The 17,851-nt window shown below is 44.7% G+C and overlaps 1 protein-coding gene across 5 annotated transcripts in view; it reads left to right on the forward strand.

The window, feature by feature from the left end:
• Window positions 1-4,190: 4,190 nt before the first annotated feature.
• Window positions 4,191-17,851, forward strand: part of LOC122889919 (heterogeneous nuclear ribonucleoprotein D0) — a 17,358-nt gene continuing 3,697 nt past the window's right edge. The window contains exons 1-4 of one of the 5 annotated variants that reach the window (XR_006380998.1): window positions 4,191-4,722; window positions 6,319-6,375; window positions 16,162-16,330; window positions 16,878-17,039. Coding sequence is in view for 4 of the 5 variants with exons in the window: in XM_044225448.1 (XP_044081383.1) it covers window positions 4,490-4,722; window positions 6,319-6,375; window positions 16,162-16,330; window positions 16,878-17,039 (621 nt within the window). In the remaining variant the exon portion in view is untranslated. The remainder of the gene's footprint in view (window positions 4,723-6,318; window positions 6,376-16,161; window positions 16,331-16,877; window positions 17,040-17,851) is intronic. The other 4 variants (XM_044225448.1, XM_044225450.1, XM_044225449.1 and 1 more) reach the window with 4 other exon arrangements.

Genomic DNA, 17,851 nt, shown 5'->3' on the forward strand with positions numbered 1-17,851 from the left:
CACCAGAAATGTACCTGTGTTGGGGCACCTGGGTGGCTTAGTGGGTTAAGACTCTGCCTTTGGCTTGGGTCATGATCTCAGGGTCCTGGGATGCAGCCCCATACCAGGCTCTCAGCTCAGCAGGGAGTCTGCTTCCTCCTCTCTCTCTCTGTCTCTCTGCCTACTTCTGATCTCTGTCAAATAAATAAGAGCTTAAAAAAGAGAAAAAGAAATGTACCTGTGTCATGTGTTGCATGATTGAATGTAAATATAGCTAACTAGGAATAACAGCACTGTTTATGTTCTAAGAAGCATTTAGATGAATCAAGACATTTTGGAAGTAGTTGTTGGTAATTGGTCGGGTATGAGGGGTTTGGGAGGGGGTGATACGAAGAACTCCCTGATTCTTGCCAGGAGCACGTGGGTAAGTGGAGATGTCATTTACTGAGAAGAGGAAGACTAGAGAAGTTGATATGCAGGGAAGGTAGAGTTCAGTTTTGGACATCTAGAGGTTGAGATACGTGTGGGATATCCAAGTGCAGACATCATGTAGGCAGTCGGATGTATAGGCCTTGAGTGAGATGACTGAATACCCTCATCACCGAAATCCTTGAGAAAGGTTTCCTTGGAGTCTAAACACACCCTATAGACACCACCATGGTTAAGCATGACCCAAGCTCCCACGACAGATTTGCCAAAGTGAATTCTGAAAATTCCCAGTGGTGGGGCCTCTATTTTCTCTAAGCGAAGGGAGAGCTTTCTGACAACAGGACTGGTGATAGAGAATGTTCATTGTGTGCAACTGCTTACTTCCCCTAAGATCACAAACTAATTCAACAAAATGCTTGAATTTCACTGAGGGTGTTCTGCAAGTGGGTAAGTGGCTGCTCCACATGGTTGTAGAATAGGCACTAGTATGCATACCCTGGGGAGGAAATGGGGTCCTCCTGTTTCTATGGATAGTTTAGTCTCGGTCAGTGAATGGAATGCATGTTCCTATTCTAAACATGCGAGCACAGGATATGCTTGCCCCGTCTGTAGAGTGTACTTAGGAGATCAAAACTGTGACTTTTATTTGTGCACATCTTGTTCTGGGTGAAAGTGATTCCAGTTTAAACTTCAAATGAACTCGTTTGCCTTTTTACAAGGACTCTTTTCCCTGCAGTTCTTGCTTCACAAAGGCAGAATTCAAGGAGGATCCAGTATTTCAGTGCTTCTCAAATGTGATGGGAACCTGAAGCAATGGGTCTCTGATGTCATGGACACTGAGAGGAAATACCGCTTTCTTAACAATGGTTTGAGCCAGTCTTCAGTGACTTAAACACTACCTTTTTTTTTTAAAAGATTTTATTTATTTGAGAGCAAGAGAGAGAAAGTGAGAGAGAGCACAAGACTAGGGTGAGGGGCAGAGGGAGAAGCTGCCTCCCTGCAGAGCTGGGAGCATGACATGGGACTCGATCCCAGGACTCCCGGGATCATGACCTTAGCCAAAGGCAGATGTCCAACCCACTGAGCTACCCAAGCGCCCTAAACACTAAATTCTCATGAATGTGCGGTAATTTTTTTCCTTTTGAAGGAATTTCATGCATCAGCAAGTGGTTTTCACACCTGAGATGAGGTGGGATGTTGGGGAGAAGCCTTTTAAGTCCCTGGAAGCACACCTAGTTTGCCTAAGACGCCCTGAACCTAGCTAGATGAAAATAATGTAGTATTTTGCCATTCAACAATTCGACTAGAAATTACTGTCTGTTATGTGTGTGTATGTGTGAGGTACAGAGCACACACAGAAGACATTATCTTTGCTCTCAAGGAATTTATGGTCTAGTACAACTGCACATTTAGAACAGAAGTAAGGGGGCGCCTGGGTGGCTCAGTCAGTTAAGTGTCTGACTTTGGCTCAGGTCATGATCTTGGGGTCCTGGGATACAGTCACATGTTGGGCTCCCTGCTCAGCAGGGAGTCTGCTTCTCCCTCTTTGCCTCCTCCTGGTTGTGCTCCCCCTCTCTCTCAAATAAATAAATAAATAAAAATCTTAAAAAAGACAAGAATAACAGAAGTAAGCATAAAAGCCTATGAGACTGGCCGATTAAATCTGCCTGGAGAGTCTGGGAAGCCTTCACAGAAGTAGTAACATGTGACTGGGTTTTAAAAGGATGCACAGAAGTTTACTAGGTAGATGAGGAGCGTGAAGGAATTACAGCTGAAGTTACGTCAGTTCTAAGAGCAATGCTGGGTGAATGCAGATTAGGACCACCAGGAGGAGAAAAGTCGTATGGCATTACACACGCTCACGTGGCATGCAGTAAATCATTCCGAGGTTTTTTGGAGTTTCCAATATAAACTCCAAGAAGCCCGGAAGCTACTGGACTACATGTGAATTAAAATGAACCTTTGGGGAAAGCCTATTACTAAAAGCTGGACATGTCTAAAGCTGTCCTGTTTTTAAACTTTATTTATTCGAGAGAGAGCGAGAGAGAGAGAGAGCGAGCGCGCGCGCACGCGAGAGCACAAGCAGGCAGAGGAGTAGACAGAGAGGGAGACGCAGGCTCCCCGCCGAGCAGAAGGTTTGATGCCGGGCGGATGCCAGGACCCGGAGATCATGACCTGAGCTAGAGGCAGATGCTTAACCGACCGAGCCACCCAGGCGCCCCGAAAGCTGTCTTGAAAGCCAAATAATGCTCCCTCTCTCGAGCGCGAGGGCGCAGCGGCCACGCGAGGGGCAGCAGCAGAGCAGGAGGATCCGAGGCTCCCCCTGAGCCCGGAGCCTGATGCGGGGTCTCAAGACACGGATGGTGACCGGACTGGAACCCGAGTCCCACACGCAAGCGACTGAGCCGCCCGGGAGACCCGAGGACAGGAGCTACGCAGGAGGCCTCCCGGCGGCCCTCACTGGACACTGGCTTGAGCCCAGCACCCCCTCCTCCGGGCGACCGCGGCCAGACACAGCCGACGTCGAGCCTCGGTCCACAGCCGGTCGCGTCCGACTTGACGACTCCGCAGAACCTGAAGTGTCGAGTCGGGCTCTTCTCCAACGCAACGTCTGCTCCGTAACACGTCGGAACTGTGAATCGTCTCGAGGCTTCCGGACGACGCCCGACTCAGACATCCACTTCATGACATCGTGAAAAACGGCTCGTTCCTCGGGATTCTTCGTCCCCGGGGCGCGGCACGTGCGACCCCGGCAGGCCAGGGCCGCTGACCCCGCACCCGGATCTTCACCTCTTCCGGAGGCCGCCCGTCGCCAGCCCCGACCGGGCGTCCTGTCCCCGCGCGCAGCTCCTGGCGGCGCTTTTCAGCCCGAGCCCCACACGCAGGCTCGGGAGCCCCGGAAAGGGACTCGCAGCGCCCACACCCCCCACCGGCCGCGAAAGGAACCGGGCCTCCGCGCGACCCCACACCCGTGTCCTCAGAGACCGCGGGAGGCGGCGGGATCGCCCACGAGTCGGGCCAAACGACCCCCGACCTCCACACGAAGCCCGTTACCTGCCTCTTCGACGACAACCTCAGGAGAAAAGCGGGCGAGCGGGACTCGCGCCGGGAGCGCCCTCACGACCGCCGCCTCGGCCCGCCGGCCGGGGTCGCGGAGCGGGCGACGGCCCCGGGGACACCTCAATGTCACCCGCTCGCGGCGAGCCCCGCGGCCGAAGCGGTGGCGGCGGCCCGTGCGCGCGCCCCGCTCGGCTGGCCCGGCGTCTGCGGGCGCCGCGTCGGGGAGAGCCAGGGTCACCCGACCCCCCGCACCCCCCCGGGGCAGCCTCCCCCCACCCAGCCTGGGCCCGGCGCGAAGGAAGGAGCGGCCGACGGGCGCCTCCCCTCCCCCGCCCCTGCCGCCGGAGCCCCGGGCACAGCCGCCTTCTGGGAGCGGCTTCCACCGCCCGGGCCGACGCCGCGCCTCCGCCGGCCGGCGGGCAGCCTCCGGGGCGCTGCGGAAGGGCGGGGGGCGAAGCAAGGGCCCCTCTAGCTGCGCCTCCCAAACGGCGCTCCTTGTTCTCGATGGTCCCCGCGCGGCCGTCCCCGCAAACGCCATTTCCGGTTCCTTTTAAAGGCCCCAGGCTGCGCGCCGCGGCGCGTGCGGGAAGGTATAAAAGGGAAGGAGAGGGCGGGACCCGGGAGGAAGAGGAAAAAAGCTGGCGGCAGAGGGGGCGGGGAGGCGCAAAGGGCGCGCTCTCGCGTCACGTGACCGGGACGCGCCGTTCTTCCGTCGGCCATTTTAGGTGGTCCGCGGCGGCGCCATTAAAGCGAGGAGGAGGCGAGCGCGGCCGCCGTTGCTGCTTATTCTTTCCCAGTGCAGCCGCGGAGAGCGGGCGAGCGCGCCGCGCGAGTGCGGGAGGCGAGGGGGGCAGGCCAGGGAGAGGCACGGGAGCCCTCGCAGCCGCGCGCGCCTTCTCGGTCCTGTTGTGTGCTTCGCGCGGTGGAGCGGGCGCGCGGCGGCGGCGGGGATTACTTTGCTGCTAGTTTCGGTTCGCGGCGGCGGCGGGTGTCGTCTCGGCGGCGGCGGAGGCAGTAGACGATGTCGGAGGAGCAGTTCGGCGGGGACGGGGCGGCGGCGGCGGCAACGGCGGCGGTAGGCGGCTCGGCGGGCGAGCAGGAGGGAGCCATGGTGGCGGCGGCGCAGGGGGCAGCGGCGGCGGCGGGAAGCGGCGCCGGGACCGGGGGTGGCACCGCGGCCGGAGGCACCGAAGGGGGCACCGCCGAGTCGGAGGGGGCGAAGATCGACGCCAGCAAGAACGAGGAGGACGAAGGGTGAGTAAGGGGCGGCCCGGGAGAGTCAGGCCCGACTAGTGCCCCCTCCCCCTCCCCGCCATTAGGCCTCGTTCCCGCTCTTGCCCGCCGTCCGGGCGCGCACGCCGTCCCCGTGCTCGGCGGTCCCCGCTCCCCGCCGGGCCCCGGGCGTCCGTTCCCCCTGCCGGCGCCCCCTCCCCCCCGCACACGCGCTTCCACCTTTACCGTCACCGTGCTGCCGCCCGGCCCGCCCTGCGCCCGCCCTCGGCGCGGGTCTCCTCCCCCCGGGTTTTCCCGCCCGTCCGGGGCCTTTTTTCTCGCTCCGCGGCCTCTGCCGCCCGCTTCCCGCCGCCGTCCCGGCGTAGGGGGAGACGCGGAGGGTCTGTGCGGGGACGGCGGGGCTCGTTCGGGGCGCGTTCGGGCGTCCCGAGACGGTGCGTCTGTCCCGTCTGTCGCCGGCCGCCGCGCCGCTGCCCCCGCCGCCGCCCCCTCGGCTGCCCCGGCTTCAGGCCGCCCGCGCCCGCGTTCCCGGCCCGCTCGGCGTGTCGCGGCGTCGAACAATGGCTGCGCACTTGGGCCTGCCTCCGCCGCTGGAGCTCGCCGGGCCGGGCCGCTCCCGGGCCTCCCGCCGCTGCCTGCGCTCCGCGGCCTTCGCGCCGACGCCGCTGCTCCCCGGCCCGCGGGCCCCCCGGCTCGGGCGCCCCGGCTGTGCGCACCCCGGGACCTCGCGTCTCGCGCGCACCGGCCACGCTTCCCCGCCCCGTGCCCAGGGCCCCGTTTTTGGTCTCTCTTGGTTTCTCCTTCCCGCGCTCTCAGCACGTTGCAGGCGGCCCGCCCGCCGCTGCGTCAACGAGCAAGTCCTTCGTGGCGCTAAGGCATGGTTCTGTGTTTTTTTGCAGGTTTTAAAGCGCTGGCTTGTTCTGCAGTTGGAACAAGTTGTGTGTGCGCCGCATTCGGTCTGTTCGAATGCGGCCTGGGCGCGGGAGCGCAGTCCAGGAGTTACAGGAGGGACTAAATCGGGCGCGGGCTTGGGTTTTCCACTCCCGTGGCTGCGCGTCCTGGTTAGCGCCTCGGTTCCCTTTGTCGGGGGCGCGTGTGCGTGTTTTTATTGCGCTAGAACAGGAGAAAGTGTGGAAGATAACAATAAAATGTCACCTTGGTCCAGTATTACAAAACACGACTTTTTTGGGAAAGAGCAGGAGGTTTGGAGGGTGGGAAAGGGAGGTCCGAGGGCGAGTTTCCATCTCCGCCCCGGCAGACCTGTCAGGCTGGTGTGGGATGAGGGAGGTGGGCTGGGGGCCTGCATTGACTTGATTCTGAATTTCGGACAGTTTAAGAAAGGAGTAAGTTAAATACCTGGAAACTTAAGCCTTTTAACATTTTGGTTTTTATTTTCTGAATTCTGTTCTTTGGACAGAGGTACCAAAATGATTAATTGCGTAACTTGCTGGTTGGAACAGGCTTTAGCCCTGACCTTTCAAATCACAAAGCTGCTACGCTTATAGTTACCTACTGTTGAACTGAAGTGTAAATGAATTAAAGTTTTTTAGCCCTAACAATGTCAAAAACTAAAACTAGAATTTTGATTGGTTGCTGTACCGGTTGTTAATTCCCTAGCCATTCAAACTCCTCCCCACGACACTCTGAAGCAGCGACGGCACAGCGGGAAGAATGGTAAAACTTTTAAATTTTATTTCTGTATTGTAAAGGTTTCAGTAGTCATAACGTGCAGAGGCTGTGTATTGATTAGTTGCCCATTGATCCCCCAGGAAGTTCTAGACGTAGTACAGTAGGATATCTTGTGCCTGGGATATAAAACCTTTTTAGGCATCGTGTGTGATCTTTGGGCAAAATTAATGCCATCTCTTGGTTTTTGGTCTGTGGTAATGCATGTAATTGTGGTTTGGTTAATTGAAACAATATAATTAGTGATACCGTAATTTCAAATATGATTTCCTTTTGTCAAGACAACTATTTTTGTTGGAATTCTGAGTTTAATTTTAAATATGAAGGTTCTTTGATATAAAATCTTGTGTGTTTAAAATGTCTTGCATGCCATACCGAAATACTCTGCATATGTGAAAAGTAAAACCATTTTTAAAGTAGTGCTGTGTATATGTATATGTATGCAAAAATGTACATCTCCAGCCGTGTTTGTAAGTAGAAAGAACTTTAATAACGATTGGATACGAACCATTCAGAAGTGGGCTGATGTGGCTTTTCACTACAGCTCTTAGCAGATTTTTTATTTTCAGTGCGATTTGTTTAGAATGTTAATTACAGTTGGTTGGTTCACATGTCTCTGAAATTGCATGACTTCTCCATGGAAGGATGGTAGATGATGATTCTTTTTATCCTTCTCTTTCCCCTAAATGTCAGTCTTCCTGCTTTTAGGATTAATTTTATTTTGAGCTTTCCAGGAGTTTGTCCACCACCACTGGAATTAAGAGGGCCAATAATTTGTAGAAAGCGGACTTGGCTATACAAACTGCATTCTATTTTAAGAGCCCAGTGGGGATAACATTTAAATTTTACAAGAGCTTTACTTACTACTGTATTCTCATCCATTGAAATCTGTCCGGTTTTATATTGCAGATAAAGCAGACTGGCAATAGGCAAATGGGAAAAGTAAAAAGAAGACTGGGGTCAGAGTTTGACATATGGAATAAAACCTTTTTGATGAAAGTTCATCCATTTAGCACTGTGATTGTTCATTTCCACTGCCAGCTAATCGTGGCAGACTCAGATTGAATAGTCAGTATAACTGACTTTTTTACTCTATTACATGTTTTCATATCTTATGTAAGGAGACATTTTCAGTGATTAGAAAGGGCATAAACTTAGGTTTGAGATCACTGTTAATGATTCTTATAAGAATTATTTTTGCCCTGCTTCCCAATCATGTATGTTTACAAGTTTTTTGAATGACCTCTTAGGAAAAGTGGATAATTAAATATTTATAGTTAGGGAACATTTTAGATTTTGACCTATTTTTATTTCCTGAAAATAGGATTTAACTGAGTTTCGTTTTAAGTTAAGCAAGTTTACATTTAAGAAATGTTTTTAAGGTGTAATATTTGACTTTATAAAATTACTGCTTAATCACCCAGCCTCCTCCTGTTACAGATACTCTTGTTTTTCTTTTTGGTGTGTGCACTTGTCACTCTATCTGTTCCTTTCTCTGACTTCCAGTTTGAGAGATACTGTGCTGCAGTTTCATAATAGCCTCAGGGATGAGAATAAGACTGGCTTTACTAGATACGAAATCATCCAAATTTAATTTGTTAAACATATATGTGCATTCTTTTTTACAGTTTTAACTTGAGAATAAAGTTACTACAGTGTGATCCTTAAAATTTTTTTAAAATGAGTTTGTTGTGTACCCAGAAGTTTTTGTTTTTGTTTTTTCTGTTGAGTGTAAGAACAAACAGCTATTCTTAGGAGGGTATGTCTGTAACATCTCTGTGGATGTTTCCACATTTCAAACCTTTGGAATAATTTGTTCATTTCCATAATAAAATGCTTTCCTGAGTTCATCTCATTTTAATTTTCCCAACTTTAATATCCCTGGTTTTTACTTGTAAGCAGTTGCCTGGAATTACCCATTTTTGTGTGGGTTCACGTTGTATAGAGGGCTGTAGTTCTTTTAGGGTAGGTAATTTGAAGTTCGTGTGGGGCAAAATACATGCCATGTAGCACAGCTACCTGAAGGAGATTTTTTTTACATATCAAGATGAGTGGAAAACTCTTAATAGTGTGTTAGCTTTCAGATGGTTTTATAAGGTCGGTACATTGATTTGCCTGCATTTGATTGGGCAGGAAGCAAAATACTTCCCGTTCAGTTCTCAGCCGGAGCACAGCACTTGGCTGGTAGCAGGGCAGTAGATCTGGACCTATAACCATTAGTGTATAAGCTCGTGTGATTTCTTCCTGTTTGGAATTTTGCGAATTAATACTGCTGTCGGTTGACTGCCCTTTAATTTCTAAGAATGGGGATATACAAGTTTTTGTTTTAAATATTTGAGATTATAATGTATATCCTAGTGCTTTTGGGGCATTCTGAATGTTGCTTTATAAAACAGTTACTTTTAGAGCAGTCTCCTCATACCTAATTTACTGGCCTTTAATTCAGTCAAGTTGGGTTTCTGTAAAGTTGAGACCCTGAGTAGATGGTCTGAATTTTAGTGTTCTTTGGAACCTTTAACAAGTTTCTAGTGTTAAAATTGCAGAAATTGATGCTCCCAAGTCTCAAGATTAACCGCTAAGGGAGGAGAGAAGTATTAAATTCTTTTCATTTCAAATTATGGAAGGTACTAAATCACCTGACCTTTAGGGTTTGGAATAGGAGAAAATCATGGTGGTTTTTTTCAGTGCTGTCTTTTGAGATAAATCTATTTGGCCTTAAGCCTGGATTTTTTTCTCCGTGTCATGTGACTTCTGTAAACTAAGTATATTTAATGTGTATTTTTTTTCAAGATTTTATTTATTTATTTGACATATCACAAGTAGGCAGAGAGAGAGGAGGAGGAAACAGGCTTCCTGCCGAGCAGAGAGCCCGATGCAGGACTCGATCCCAGGACCCTGAGATCATGACCTGAGCCGAAGGCAGAGGCTAAAATCTACTGAGCCACCCAGGCGCCCCTTAATGTGTATTTTTAATATTGCCTGGGTATTCTGTCCTCTGTAAGGCTTCCCTAATTTAAGAACGTTTTGAATTCTGCTGTTGGGATATGTGATGTGTGGCCAATATGGAGGATGGTTGGTTTTAGTCGTGAAGCAATACATGCTACGCTTGAAAGCATTTAAAAAGGTATAGAATGATAACCTCTTTCCTGTTCCACTTAAAGCTGTGCACCTCAAGTGTGTGTACAGATTGACAGATGGAGTGAAACATAACTTCTGTTAGTCCAAGATTTATTTGACTTTAGTTCTGCTTCAACGTTTTAGTAGCTAGGGCACTGAATGCTGGATGCTGGAAGCGTGGGATCTGTTTCTGTTACTTCACTTCCAACAGTGTGGTCTCAGGTAATACAACACGTTTGTTACTTGGTTTGCTGATCTGTGTGTTGGAAACAATGCTCACCACGGGAAGATTGACTGCATAGCCTGCTTTCATAGCTTGTGTGTGTTTATCCGGTGCCTTAATAGTTGATACTGCCAGTGATTTACTCCTGTGGAGTAAAGGTAAGCATGTTTTAGTTTCTGGAGTATTAAATTGTACATTGGAGCTAGACATTTATGATTATTTGGGGGTGGGGAGGGTCATTGCTGGTAGTGTTTGGCCAGTAATCAGGGTGATAGTTGTTAAGTATTGGGTCATGTCCTGTGTACTCTTGCTTATCTAGACTTGAAACTTGCACACAGTTCAGACTACTGGGAAATTTTCCCATTTTCTCTTCACTTGTAAGAAAGATAGATTAAAAACCATCAGCAAATACACTCAGAAAGCAACCAGTAGAGGCAGTGTCATAGAATCAGTCTTTCCATAATTTTTCCTTTTTACTGTTAAAAACATTTTTAAAGGATTGCAAGAATCTAAACTTTCATCCTTTTTTGGGTGTAGTGTTCGTATCTAAATTAATTTACATTAGAAAACTACAGAATTGTGAGTGTGTAGTAATCTCAGTTAACCAGAACTTAACCTCTAGGTTAAGGAAACCACATTCCTTAACCTCCAGGTCGATGGAAGTTGAATCTTCTAGAGCTGATTGCCAGTTTCTTTTGGAAGTGAAAATATAGGAAATCATTCCTTCTTTGGAATGAAAGGAAAGGGGGGGTGGATTTTGGGTTAAACATTTGAAGTTGACTTAAAACCTGTCATCTTGTTAGCTGTTGTTTTCAACCTAATTATCGTTTTTAGTCATTCAGGTTCATTCTAAAGTGTGAAGTAATAATGAGATTTTAACAAGCTAGGCTAAAAGAGTTAGTCCTTTATTAGCTTGTTGAAAGTTTGTCAGTTTCCAAAGGTATTTTTTATACAGATTCTAAAATGATTACCCACCACGTGGTACTATGTAGCTGTCAAAAGTAAGCCCTGTCCCCCATTAAAGGTAGTTACTTAACTTTATACTTTCTGGCAGCTCTTTCTGCCCACAGGTCCTGTCCCATGTTTTAAAAAAACCACATTTTTGCACCCCAAAAAATCCCAATAAATAAGTAAATCAATACTTTTAAGGAAAAATACTGATTTTATTTGTGTTGGTGGGATTTTCCTTGTATTTGGGATTTTAAAGGAATCATTTTAATGATAAAATAGCGAAAATTGAAAACGAATTAGTGGTATGCTTGAGTGTTTCTGAACTGTGACAGTGATTGGCTAGCCATGTTATATGTACTTGAAATATATATCATATTGGCATTCTGTTTTTTTTAAACTGTCAGAACTTGTTATGAAACCACATATGAGGTCATGAGTTGTCAGGAAGTGTTTGAAAGTTGCAGAATATTATTTTGGCCATATTTCAAAATTGGGAGGGAGTGTAAATGGTGTTTATCATGGAAGCTTGAATAAGGTATTTCACACTAGAGCCTTAGAAGTATCTTTCAGTAAAATACTATTGACTTTTGGAGTGTTAAATCTAGTGATCTCAATAACACAGAGTAAGTTTTGGCGTGTGAAAAAACTGGAGTGTTAAATCAGCATTTTCATCAGTCAGCACTTCTCCATATGTATTACCTTTTTTTTTTTTTCCTCCAAAGATTTTATTTATTTGACAGAGTGAAAGTGAACACAAGTAGAGGGAGAAGAAGCAGGCTCCTGGCCTAGTGGGGAGCCCGATGTGGGGCCTGATCCCTGGACCTTGGGATCATGACCTGGGCCAAAGGCAGATGGTTAACAACTGAGCCATCCGGGTGCCCCTCTGTATGACCTTTTATATTTCGAAATTCCTTATTAAATACTGGCATTTATATGGAGTACAGACAAGTCACTGAGATGGTTTTTTAACTATATTTTATTGAAGACTTTTTTAGGCGACCCAATTTCTAGTTTGTATTTTTATGTGGGATACTTAGACATTTTGGCTTAAGATTATAGTATTGAAAATAATCTTAGGATCTGTTTTATAGGACTTCATTCTGGATTTTTCCTTTTAATGTTGATGACTTCATATAGACCATGCAAATTTTAAAAAGTTTAGGTGCTAGGTAGAAGTAAACATTGCTCTGTTAAGTTATATTTAAATTGTGCTCCGTCCCTTCTAAAGAATTTTTTATTGAGCACTTGGGATATTTCAAACTATGTTCTGTACCTTTAGGTGTATTTGATCCTTTATTTTTTTATTAATTTTTTTTAAGGTAAGGTCTATGCCCAATGTGGGGCTTGAACTCAACCCTTATTTCGGGAGTCTCATGCTCTGGACTGAGCCTCCAGGTACCCCTGTGTTTGCTCATTTAATCCTTACTGAAGATTCATGAAATAGGCTCTTTGTCCTCTCACAGAGTGGAAGCAGTCTTGGGTTTTTGTTTTCCTGAGGGTCATATAGTTAGTACTAGGTGGAGGTAGGATTTACACTCAGGTGGTTTGGCTTTACTGCCTCTAAGTTTACTTGAGAATGTCCCACTAAACAGTCTAAATTCCTAAAAAACATTGTATAGCATTTGGAAAGTCATTTGCACCGGGTTGTATAATTTTATGCATATTGTTTAATACTATAGTATGATGTAGTATCACTACCTGTAAAAGCAAGGAGCTTTCCATGGTTGAGTAGGTGTTCTAAATTGAATACTCTATTGCCTCTGGGGTGCCAAAAAGCTTAGTAGGATTAAGAAGTTAAACTCTCAGTAAAATACTGTAGATGCAGTCCTGTGTTTTCATTAGGGTTGTTGATACAGTTACAACTAAGGATGAAAGTTTAAACTTGTATTGCAGGACTAGGAGCCCATTTTTGTTGCCACTTGAACAAGCCTTGTGACATAGTTTTCACTTGGCTGCCTAGGATTTCTGAAGTTCTGTCTACCTCATTTAAGTATTTGCACATCTCTGCAGGAGTGACAGCAACTTTTGGTATTCAGGGCAGCAGGGATGATCTGGATGGACAATAGTAGGTACCCAGCTTTAAGCAAAATACAGGAATCTAAAAGAAAACGAAGCATATCTTACACCATCTCATAACTTGAGAGAGAGCATGTCCGAATGCTCGTGTTCTGAGAGGCTAAGATAACCCTTTTTATCCAAAATTAAGACAGTAGGCCTTTTCTTCCTGTACTCGACCGTTATATGTTGGTGTGTCTACTGAATAAAGATTCGATGGATTTGGCATGTTCCGTTTAATAAGGATGAAATGATTTGGAACAGTTGGTGTTCATTGTAGTATTTACCTCTCTGCTGTCAGTGGTGCGGCAGCCTTTCCTGTAAGAGCGGCTAAAGCTGTAGCTGTCTTGGACTGCCAAAATGGCAGTGCATATGTCTGTCTCAAAGAGCCAGTTAGGCTCTTGCTCAGAGGCTGTTTTACTCTTCTTTACACAGAATTTGCCCAAGTTCAAGTGCTGGCTACCCGCCCTACAGAATGGAAGGGGTGGGGTGGATTTAACGGCAACTGGTGATTAACCTGGCAAAAATGAAAAATAAAACTTCTTAAAATAACTAAGAAATGAGATGCACTTAGTGAATTAATAGTTCTCTCATTTCAGAAGAGCCTTTGGGCATGCTTCAGTAGCTTAATATTAATTAGTGGTGACTGACCCATACAGTGTTTAAATCATGATTACTGTATTTATGAAGGCAGAAGTGTGATGTGCTGTAGAAAAAAAATCCCAGATGAAGGTTAAAAGACAACTGGGAGAGATTAGAAGACAGGCAGTGTTTTTTAAACATGGTGGAATGTTTGGCTCACTCTAAAGGTGCTGGATAGCTGAAGTTTTACTTTGTGTTTTACTCTATTTTTTTGAGAAATAGTAATCATTCTGTGGAACATGTATAAATTATAGTTGACCCAGAGTTTTTAGTATTTTTTCCAAAGGGGATTGATTTTTAGGAAAAGCCGCATCTTCAGTGACCTTTTAGCTGTAAGGTGGTAGGCACGCGTAACCACTTTTGTACTAAGGATTGTATTAAAAGGGGGAAGTTTCTTAAGACTTCTTTATTGGGCCAGTTGATGCTTATCCAGTATTTAAGAAAACTGACTTCCTAAGCTGTGAAAAACGTTTGGGGCTTGTGAATAATAATAGGATATGCCTCAGTCATGGGTTATAATTTATTTCTTTGTAATTATTTTGTTTTTTTCAATTATTTTAAATCAAGGACACTTACCCAGTATAAACTTTGCCTTGGTTGAATAAAATTGAAACAAATTCTGTCTTAATATCTGAGGACTGATCAGGCAGAATATTCTTGCCTTTCAACTAGCTTATTTATTTATTTTATTTTATTTTTTTAAGATTTTATTTATTTATTTGATAGACAGGGATCACAAGTAGGCAGGGAAGCAGGCAGAAGAGAGGAGGAAGCAGAGTCCCCGCTGAGCAGAGAGCCCGACGTGGGGCTCGATCCCAGGACCCTGGGATCATGACCTGAGCCAAAGGCATTGGCTTTAACCCACTGAGCCACCCCGGCGCCCCTAGCTTTTTCTTTTTTTTTTTTTTTAAACAAGGCTTTTGTTACTATATTGTCTTCAGACTGAATTAATTTCAAACTCTTACACTAGTGGTAGAAAAATTTTGTAATCCCAGAAGGTGGTAATTCAGTAGTTAAACTTAATTGAAATGGTTTCTGTTCTGAAATTGCCATGGATACCTGAGTAAGGGATTATTGCTTTATAGTTTGTTCCTTCTCATCTTTAAAAATACAGCAGTGTCCTTACCGTGGAAGGGTTAAATGTTGCTAATCAACTTTCATCTATGAAGGAAGTGCTCTGGATCTTTAGGTTATAAAAGTAAAGTGTGTTTAAGGCGTATATTTAAGTGACAAGGGTTGGATTTCAGAAGGTGCACTATTTGAATGAAAGACTAATTGAGAGTAAGTTTTTTCCATGAAATTGGCAATAAACATTAAAAACTACCTATACAACTTTATGGGTGTTCTTATTTTCATTTGATAAAATAAAAAAGGGGGTTAATAAGGGTTACTTTAAGCTTGGAGGTTTTATTAGAGGAAAGTTAAGCATATAAATAACCCAGCTTTAACACTACAATACATGTACTAATTGAAAACATAACCTGAAATGGGAAGCACAGTATATACTGAAAGTAAAACGACCTTTGGTTTGTAAATTGATTTCGTTAGAACTAAAAGCAAGTCTGTGGCAAAATAGTAAGATCAGTAACACCTCAGTTAATCTGGCATCTTTAGGGGAGAAGCAGAACAAGATCTCATTCTAGGGACACAGTTGGCCTCTTGTTGGAAGAATTGGGTGAGTGGCAATATCCTAAAAGCCCACAAGATGGAGGTGTTTCCTGCTTTAGTTTCTATCTGGAGCTGAAAGTTAGTGCCATATCCTTGTTCCTACCCCACTTACAAAGATGAGAAATCATTAAGCGAGTGTGATTTTATTCCCGTAAACTCGTTAGCCTTTACATAACAAATTCTGACAGTTTACCCTTAAAATGAAAAATTCCAGTCCTGTCTCTTTAAAGGGTAGGAGGTGTGTCTAAGCTCTTGGGGCCGGCTGGGGATGGCTCTGGGGGCAGATGTAGAAGCAGTCAGAGAGCTGCCAGGTCTGAGCACAGTAGTGTTTTGCTGTGAGAAGAATAGTACTTCACCGGAGGGGTGTTGGGTTTTTGTTTGTTTGTTTGTTTTTGTTTTTTGGAGTAGATGTATTTAGTCTTAAAGTGTTCTGGTGGTTTCCACTTAACCACCTGTCACTTTTAGTATCTTTAAGGCTTAAATATTTTATTGCTGGTTAACTGAGGTTCTACTGTGAATAAATTATATAAGTCAGTTCATGGGTTGTGCTTCAGTGGGTAATTTTTGTTCACTAAATTGTTTATATTGTCTTAGCACATCAAAAGACTTTGTTTACAACTTAATTGTGAGACTTAGAATTTTCCATTTTATGTGCTAAGAGTTTTGTTAACGAAGAGAACCATTAAATAGGAAGCTTCAGCGTAGGCATACCGGTTGCTGTGATCAGTGGGGACTGCATAGTCTTTTCACAAGTTTAATGAAGGTGGGGAATGGAAATTTGAAGCGAAAATTCTGTTTCACTGTTAACCAATATTTAACTTGTAATTTAAGACTTAAACGTGTAGTATTTTTACTTTAGGGTTACAAATATCTTTTCGGCAAGTCAAAAAGAATTTGCTGCTTCCTCACTTCCCTTAAATGTAGATGCAGCAATAATAAGCAAAACTTGACAAAACTGGAATGGGGTGTTCTTGGTACGCGGTGACATAGGGAGAGTGACATGATTGATCTGCCCAGTAAACTGGTGCAGTTTGGAAAAGGTATTGTTGTTATGGATACTTAAGGCAAAGTCTGTTTATTTGTTTTTAGCATTTTAATATTACTTTTTGTCTTTACAGGAAAATGTTTATAGGAGGCCTTAGCTGGGACACTACAAAGAAAGATCTGAAGGACTACTTCTCCAAATTTGGTGAAGTTGTAGACTGCACTCTGAAGTTAGATCCTATCACAGGGCGATCAAGGGGTTTTGGCTTTGTGCTATTTAAAGAGTCGGAGAGTGTAGATAAGGTAGTGTGTTATGTGTTCTGATTAGTTAATAATACAAGATGTGGATAGTTTGATAACACTTAATTTGCCTGTTCATAATTTCCCCTTTTGCAGTATATGAAGGAAGAGCTATATATAGTTCTTAACCAGTACATTTTATGAAGAGTACTCTTTTTAATTGTTTACTGAATACCTTCTATATGCCAGGCTGTACTTGAAAAAAAAAATTAAATTTTAAAAATACTGAGACTTAAAAACACCTGTTTAAAAGGACAGTCTGTGACAAGTTCACAGAAGTACAGATTTTGGAATTTCTTGGCAGTTGAAGGTGAGATGGTTTTCTAGTAATTGATGAGATTTGTCTCTCCCCTTCTCCCCATCCTTATTGACAGTCAAGTTTGAACACTGTTCTGTATTAGCTGATGTCACATCACCACAGTTTGATAGTTCAGTTATGAACAAGTCCGCATATACCTGGCATTAGCTGTATTTGTAATTATTAAGTAAGTTAACAATCTGAACTTCAATTAAGATACATACTTAAAATGAAAAACTTCAATTTCCTTAGGTCATGGATCAGAAAGAACATAAATTGAATGGGAAGGTGATTGATCCTAAAAGGGCCAAAGCCATGAAAACAAAAGAGCCTGTTAAAAAAATTTTTGTTGGTGGCCTTTCTCCAGATACACCTGAAGAGAAAATAAGGGAGTACTTTGGTGGTTTTGGTGAGGTATGTGATAATGTTTTGACCCAGTTTTTTGTCAAAATTAGTGTGAATATAATTGTCGCATTTTAAAAATTGTTATGAGGTTTGGACTAATTTGTGATTTATTTTGAAAGAAGGATATTGTAAATCATTGGCAGATCTTCTGAGATTTGATGATTGCATTTTTCTCATTTATTGAAGGTACAGGGTACACAAAGATGGACATTCTTACCTTGAGGAATTTACCAGATTAGTAGAAGAAATAAAAATAAAACACGAGGAGGAAACCCATATTGGGTTACCTGAGATATAGAAGGAAATCATTCAGTTGAGAGTAGGAAAGGAATGAATTAAGAATAGGATGTAGTGCCTTCTCAATTTACAAAAAAGTGTATGTGCAAATTTTATGAGTCTAATTACAGACTTAGTGAAACCAAAGTTTGTTCCTTCTGTGAATTAGTGATTCAAAGCTGAGAAATTGTGGCTTTGCATGCCAGATACAGTCTGTAAACATCTTTTGCTTGATCTAAGCAGAGCATGTTTTGTTGTTTGTATTTAGGTTGAGATGTTTCCCACACATATCTGGACATGTAGCTTTTCCTTAAATCCCTGCAGGAGCAAGCAGCCTTGGAGCCGCCTGCTTGTGCGGCCGTAGCCATCGGAGCCAACAGTAGCAGCCTCCACTTCTGCTTCGCCACGAGCTCTCCAGTTTTCAGTGGTCCTCACCACTCCCATTTTTTCCCTCAAATGCAGTCATCTTTATCCTGTTTTTCTTAAAATTCTTGCCTTCTATTCTTGGCCGGCATTTGAATTTGTGATCCTTGAATTAACAAATG

Source organism: Neovison vison, chromosome 11, assembly GCF_020171115.1.
Source record: "Neovison vison isolate M4711 chromosome 11, ASM_NN_V1, whole genome shotgun sequence".
Lineage (NCBI taxonomy): Eukaryota > Metazoa > Chordata > Mammalia > Carnivora > Mustelidae > Neogale > Neogale vison.